General features: G+C 36.3%; 1 protein-coding gene across 1 annotated transcript in view; it reads right to left on the bottom strand.

Annotated features, from left to right (window-relative positions):
* Nucleotides 1-8,135, bottom strand: part of LOC107552817 (ubiquitin carboxyl-terminal hydrolase 45-like) — a 47,938-nt gene that overhangs the window by 17,507 nt on the left and 22,296 nt on the right. Inside the window, exon 8 of the mRNA XM_016234804.1 lies at nucleotides 2,682-2,769. Within this exon, the coding sequence (XP_016090290.1) occupies nucleotides 2,682-2,769 (88 nt within the window). The remainder of the gene's footprint in view (nucleotides 1-2,681; nucleotides 2,770-8,135) is intronic.

Here is an 8,135-nt window from a genome sequence, read left to right as displayed (position 1 = left end):
TATATATATAACAAACAATCTAAATCATAATGATTGAAACCTCAACTATTATTAAAGTTGAGTAGATAATGTCTTTGGCTCAAAAACGTGCGTGTATATTTCACTTTTGTAATATATACAAATTCAAATATAAATATTTATTTTTGTTATGCGTTTATGTTTTTAAGTCTCTTATGCTCTCCAAAGCTGCTTTTATTTAATCAAAAATAAAATAAAAACATCAACATTATGACAACATTATACACTCTAGCCCGCCGTGTGTTTCATTGTGAAAGCGAAACTACTTTGTTTGGCCTTCAAAAAGAGGACACGAATAGAAATCAGTGGTTAAGTTGTATTTACAACACTGTTCCAGAACACTTCAACCCAAATATTCAGATGTGTGAAGCACATTTTATGGAGGACTGTTTCCTGATCCTGGGAGAGTAGACTACAATGCCGGCTGTTCTGACTCAAAGACTGTAAGTAGCTAAATTTTTTATATTAAAGAATTTGCCACTGATGATTCAAACGCGAGTTTTGAGCAGTGTAGAGTAGCACTTGTTGTTTGTCATTTCTCCGATCAAAAATGCAGACATGGTTTTATGTTTACGTGGCGCGATGCAATGCGTAAAAAGACAGTATAAGTCATTATAATCCTTAATTATGTCCCCACTGGATGCAACAAATGCCTCGTTTATAATGGGTTTTAATGTTTTTTCTTGTCGCTCCGGCTGGACAGGGCATCACAGTATGGTAAGAGGTGTAACATTTCCGTCACACGCGTGAGGTATTCGGCCAATCACAATGCACTGGATAGCTGGCCAATCAGAGCACACCTCGTGTTTCAGAAAGGCGGGGCATAGAGGAGAAACAATAATGTACAGTATGTGGAAAATAATGTGTTTTTTGAACCTTAAACCACAAACATTTCATTATACCAAATACACAAAATAATGTTCTTTTTAGCAACATCATATGACCCCTTTAACATTATGAATAGTATTATAATTTAAATAGCTGTTTTATGTGTTAATATATTTTAAAATGTAATTTATTACTGTGAATGCAAAGCTTAATTTTCAGCAACCATTTCTCTGGTCTTTATAGTGTCACATGATCCCTCAAAAATCATTCTAATATGTTGATTTGGTGCTCAATAGATATTTATTATTCTTATCAATTGTGATTTTAAATTTTTTGGCAGAAATTGTGATTTTTGAGAATTTTTTTTATAGAATTTATATGAAAGATAAATCTTACACATTATAAATATATTTTCTTTCGGCATTAATTGTTTTCATTTAAAAAAAACATACTGAACCCAAACCTTTGAATGGTAGTGTATAAATATTTTTATTTGTTACGTCTTAAAAACTATGCACATATATCAAAGTAAATGCCATCCGTACATTTACTGAAGTACACGATATTGAGGAACATTTAAACCAGATTGTTTCCGGTGTTCTCCCCCTCTGCCTCCCCTAAATTTGGAATTTTGGGTCCTCCATCACAAAGCTTCAACAAGCAGCTGACTGTTTCCCAGGATGCACAATGAGGCCAGTCGCGCCACTTATAAGGTTCCTAAGTGGCACAACTGTCCACATTCACAAGTCTGAATGGGCCTGGCTGGCCCTGGGGCTCATCGCCCGATGCTGCACCCACTTTTAGAGGCCAGTTAGGGCCACTGGTGGGGTTGCGTTGGTCTTGGCCCCTAGCACGTCCGCATTAAGAGACCCACAAGCTGTTTTATTCTATAAGAACCACCCTATCAAACTTCTATGCATCTGCCCAAGAGAGGTCAATGTCCCACCGTCGGTTTGCAAATGCAGCCCCTTGCAGTGACTGGTATAGTTTATATACACATACTGAGGAGGACTAAGGGTGTAAGGCTGAGAACAAGACCTCCTGTAGACCTGGTATTAACAGTTTCTGGCCACTTCAATGGAAACAGGACAAAGGGTAAACCGATAAACAGGGTGTAAACCTCTACCACACTATACTTCAGGTGTAAATGCTCATTCCTTAAAAAAAAAAAAAAGCAGCTAGGGACTGCACACTCATCTGTCAATCAACCAATGATTTCATATTTAGATCAGCTAAATACCACCTTTAAAAAAACTAAATTGAGCAATCATTTTATATGTAGCAATACATATATATACAGTGGGTACGGCTTTTCTTTTTTAATAAATCTGCAAAAATGTCAACAATTCTGTGTTTTTCTGTCAATATGGGGTGCTGTGTGTACATTAATGAGGAAAAAAAATTTACTTAAATGATTTTAGCAAATGGCTGCAATATAACAGAGTGAAAACTTTAAGGGGGTCTGAATACTTTCCGTACCCACAGTATATTAATCATTTTTTAAATTATTCATTATTTTTTAAATTATATTATATTAATTATAATTATATTATTACTTATTTTAGTCTTTCTATTTTATCATTTGATTTTAATATTTTATTATTAATTAATCAGAATATGGTCATAAAGGCAACGATTTTTTGGACCTTCCCCCTAAAATTAAAAGTAGTTAGAGAAGATAAGATGCACATTACTGCCAGGTCTAAAAGGTGGTCTCATCTGACAATTTGCGATCGAATCACATGAGACAGATCTCGATCCCAGATGAAAACAGGGCCAAAGTTACTCTTTAAATAAAAAATTACTATAAAAAAATAAATAAATCACACACTCACCTTTGTCTCCTCCACTCTCATGGAGTCCAGGAGGTAGTGCAGCAATTCCTGACTGTCCTGTTGCTGGTAACCCTTAAAGCGAGGGGCCCTGAACACACACACATACACACACAGAATGAGAATTCCTGTCACACAAACACAGTGGCACAAGTGTAAATACATTCACAGGGACAAAAGGAGCCAAAGCCATGCAAACACCAATAAGCCACACACAAAAAGCAATCAGCAGCATATAGACGAGTAAAGACGAGAGAAGAATGGACAATCTTCTCTCAAGGCCTTTTCTCTGATGCTGCATGAGGTGACTCTCGCTGTCTCTCGGCAGGTTTCAGGATCTTAGAGGCAGCTATTATTTTTCACTGACAACTTTCATTCACTTTTCATTTCATCATTCAACCAGCTGAGGTCGGTCACACACACGCAGCCACACATCATACACATTCAGACACAAAGATATATAAAAGTAGTCTGACCTTTAACCAATTCTCTCACTATACTGAATTATAGACCCAAGATTGGAATTTATTTCTCTGAGATTTTAAAGAACTGAAAAATGTAATTAAAAATATGAAAATGAAGCCTGCAAGTATTAAATTCCCGCAACTTAATATGGAAGAACCACCTTATACAGCCAAGTCATTTTAGATGAGTATATATCAGCTTTACTCACTGTTGATGTGTGATTTTGTTTGATTCTTACAGGCTGGTGTGTTTACATTATTAAGATTTGCGTTTGTAATGGAGATTTTAAAATGGCCAAAATGTTCTCAGTAATACTGAACAAAGAACAGATAAGGGTTATGCAAATTTCATGCAAAATGCAAATTTTCAATAATGACAGTTATTAAAAGAACCAAAGACTTAAACTACTTCAGTCTGTGTGAATTGAATTTATTTAATACACGAGTTTCACAATTTGAGTTGAATTACTGAAATAAATGAACTTTTCCACGACATTCTAATTTATTGAGATGCACCTGTATATATATATATACACATATATATATATATATACACACACACACACACACACACACACACACACACACACACACATATATGAAATGACATAAAATGAATGAATAAATATTGTATAGAAAAAACACTGCAATTGTGTAATTCTGCATGTGTAAACAGTGATTAATGTGATACTGACTTCAAACAAACCATTTCTAACAGAGATAAACTGAAAACACAAGTTCTTTATAGAAAAACAACCTCATGAGACAGTATTTACAGTATATTCAACAATGTAAACTTTGCCAAAGATTTACTGCCTATTTTTTTTAAACCAACAACAGCAATTTATGGTATTTATGACCAAACAATTACGGTGACCTAAATTTCGGTGCATCCCTAAACTCATATCTTGATGTCCTTCTACCATATAAAGCCACATGCTGAAAATCACTGAAATTATGTACAACCCTCTACGCACAGCTTGGCAATATAATCGCCATTGGCTAGTACATTTTTTAGTTTACTCGCCAGACTGATATACTATTTTACACACACACACACACACATACATACATACATGCATACGTGAACTACTACATGATTCCACCAAATCAGCTTATCTTTGTAAAATAGCACAGCTTCTTAAATATCTGAATGTACATTCTTAACATCAGTCAATCAAGAATTATACTATGATAATGTGATAATAAAGCACCATTTAATGATAGAACTAGTGATTAGAACTAAAACTTGGTAACTATGTATGAATACATTTGTCATTTTAACTGAACTTAGGACTGGTGGTGATGCTTAAGATACCGTTGGTCATAGATAATAGTAATTATTATTAAAAGATAATACTACTACTACTACTACTAACTGCTGGGTTCAAGAATATTAATCACGTTAATCATATTAATTAACTGATTTGTTGAAATCAAAACAGGGACGGTAATAGATGAGCACAGATCGCTTGACGGAGAGCAAAACTCTCAAGCGTTCAGTCAGAGAGTTCAGCGAGTGAAAATATATCTGTGCTAAACGCATGGCCGTCGCAAGGGGGGTGCGAGGCCCTCAGCAATTGTGGGGGGGGGGGATCGCTATAGTAACGAACGCAACTTTAACGTGCATCTGATCGATTGTGATGCCGTGCTCACAGACATGCTTGCACACGAATCACGGTCAAGCACACGCTCAGAGTTGTAAGATCTACTGCATAATAATAATAATAATAAAGCAATTAAATAAGTAAATAAGAATGCTAAAATATGTTCTAGGTTTGTAGTTATATATGAAGAGTTCAGATGCAAAAGCCCCTCTAAGTGCCATCTAAAAAAATTTTTTTAAATGTTTATTTTCTCAGGCTCCTTTGTTTGTGTTCACTTATTTTACTTTAATGGGAAAGAAAAGAAACTATTCATTGCCATTAAAGTGAAATTACTGAACCTACACATAGGAGCCTGATAAAAATGCTCATTTTAGAAGAATTTCAAACGGCACTTAGAGGCTTTTGCATCTGAACTCTTCATATGAAGCAGTAATCAATTTACACTATTTGAAAATATTTTATTTTAAAATGTGCACATTCACTCTTATTCGTATGTCTAATAGTCGAAAACGCAAACGTCTCTTGTCACGTTCATTTATGATTTACATGAATCATGATCGCATATTTTCAATTCAAAACAGCGAAATTTCATAAAAAGTTGAGTTTGCATCACTAGATAGTCTATTACGGTCGGTCGCTGAACATTTCTATCGTAAAACAGTTTTCTAATACAGTACTACTGTACTTACATCTTTCCACAAACTCTCGTTGCGTTGTGACAGTAAGACCCATCTTCTTTGATTTGATTGGCCATCTCGATCATTTTGACATTGACGAGCGCTGTTGGACCACTGAGGCAGACCAGCCTAAAAGTTTAACTTTTAAAACTTTGTCATCCTAACAACAAACAGCTTTACTCATTCTTATACTGTCTATCAGCCATGACTATTTTAGTCTTTCAAAAAACTTATTAAAGACATAAATGACATAAAATGCAAGGAGCGAGGCCCTGTGCGGTCTCAAACTTGGCACAGCCCTTGCGACGGTACTGGCTAAACGTATATTTAGCCTCCAACTCACACACTGGCGAGTAAAATCTAAGAATTTATTAGCCAATGGCTAACGATAGACATTATTTAGTTGCCCAGAGTAAGATTTAGTCACATATGCGAGTGATTTACTCGCAATGTAGAGTGTTGATGTACAGAACAGAACCAGACAAGACCACCCTAAATATAAGTTCGTCCTTCCTCCCAGATAACCCTGTGATAAATCTAGCAGAAAAACATGTTGGGCGTTTAGGAAACATCTCCTTAGACATTCTGCTGGGTAGCCCAGGCCAGATGTGGGCCAGCTGCGGGCAACATATGGGCGGCTGGAGCCGGCCCTGCATCAACCTGTTGTGCAGTGAGTCTGGATAGCTGGTCAAGCTGATGGGAAGGCAATTTGGCCTGGTGATGAACCCAAGGGTAAAGGAGCAAGTCAAGGTGTTGGGTCGGGTTGGGATGCCTAAGGCTGTCCAGATGCTCATCAATGATTTTGCTATTACCTGCTAAGCTAGCAAGCACTGTGTTTGTGAGGGCAGGCTGGGTGAATAGATGCACTGGCAGGACGGATGGTCAGACAGTCTGGAACACCTCTACCATGGGCTGATGAGTTTTGACGTTCTGTGCGGCTCTGTGTGATCATAGTGCGTTTAAGAATGTCCAGCCACCTGCTTCTAACACAGGTCATGAACAGGGGGTCTGCAGAGACTTTCTCTGTTTCTCACTGCTTCTTTTATCATCAGCACTACCATAAAAGCACATTCCCCTTGTTTTGTGTGAACCCTTGGTATTTCTAACTGACTCGATCCTAATGATCTGAGTGGTCTGTTAGGTTTATATTCAGTGAGCATATCTGCTATATATTTAGGTCCTAGGCCATTGAGTGATTTATAAACGAGTAAAAGTACTTTAAAATCAATCCTAAATATAACTGGAAGCCAGTGTAAGGAGAACTTACAGCATAAAAATACCACAGCAATCTACAGGGGAGTCTAAAAGTCTGAGACCAAATTTAAAGTCTAGGATTGGGATGATTTAAAACCTGAAAATAAAATTTTAGAATTTAGATTTTTTTCTGAAGTAAAATAATAATATTTTAATTTGATAAATTCACTTTATAAAAAGTCTGTGGTCAGTAAGATTGATTATTTTATTCATTTATTTTTTTAAAGATTTTTTTCAACAAGAACGCATTAAATGAAAAATGACAGTATAGGCTTAAAAAAAAAAAAAAAAAAAAAAGTAATTTCAAATAAATGCAGTCTTCTAAATTTGTTATTCATCAAATAAACCGATTTTGAACCCCACTGTCTATGCCTAGTCAGGGTATAAACAGGAATCATGGAGTTAAATTTAATACCTTTTAAGACCTTTTTTAAGACTCTTTCCATACATTGTAAGACCTCATCGTCCCTCAAAGTTTTAACCGGTTACATCGGCGACACTTTAACTTACATTTACTATATATTGATTGTAAGATTGAGGAGGGAAAATAAAGCTCTCCAAGCTAACGGGGCAATGAGTTCACACAGTAGACAGTACATTCAAAAGATGTATTTGTCACATCAACTCAAACCAAAGCTGTTTTGTGGAACACTTCTCATGACAAACATCTGACTGATCACGTGAGATTACGGAGTGCTTGATTTGATGCAGAATTGACAGAGTGTTAGTACTGCACCTGATCGTGTCTGAATGATTATGTAAGGTAAAATAATGATCACAACTATTACATCCTTTTAATTGTGCATCCCAAGCCTATGCCAGTAAAAAACAAAAACAGCCCAAAGTAGCTCAACTACCATGTCCCAAATATAAAAATGTAATTTCCATCCCTAAAATGCATATTTTACAGTCACTGTTATGCACATTTATCATAAACACAGCTCAAATGCTTCCTACTAGTGTGGCCCAAAACATTTATTAGTTTTATTACAGGTAGAATGCAAAATGTTTGAGTACAAGCATTTCAACCAAATGTAATTTATGCAATATTTCAAACCTTTAACCCACTGGGGAAAATCAACCCATGGCAACGGTTTAAAAGCAGCCCAATTTCGTGGAAAAAAACAACAACCCCCCTGCATTCAACACGAGCTGCAGAAGTCAGATTTGACTAATCACGGGTCAAAAGTAAGGAGAGATAACTGACAAGATGTTGGAGGATTTGCTTCTCAACAGATCCTGAGCTCATTGACAAATATCTTTTATCGTAGAATGTGCTCCCTTTACACAGTCCGAGCGTGATCGCGAAATCGACTGAAAGACTAAAGACTGCGAGCGCTCATTCAAAGGGGATTTAAATACCCAACATATTGATAGCAGAGCCCTGATGCGTGAAAATTATATACAATATTAGAATGTTTGCGAGAGCGGACACAAAAATAGTGGGAGCGGATG

This window comes from Sinocyclocheilus grahami, unplaced genomic scaffold (assembly GCF_001515645.1).
Source record: "Sinocyclocheilus grahami isolate Dianchi unplaced genomic scaffold, SAMN03320097.WGS_v1.1 scaffold459.1, whole genome shotgun sequence".
Classification (NCBI taxonomy): domain Eukaryota; kingdom Metazoa; phylum Chordata; class Actinopteri; order Cypriniformes; family Cyprinidae; genus Sinocyclocheilus; species Sinocyclocheilus grahami.
The sequence above is the reverse complement of the archived record's forward strand: the minus strand, read 5'-3'. Positions and strand labels throughout refer to the sequence as shown.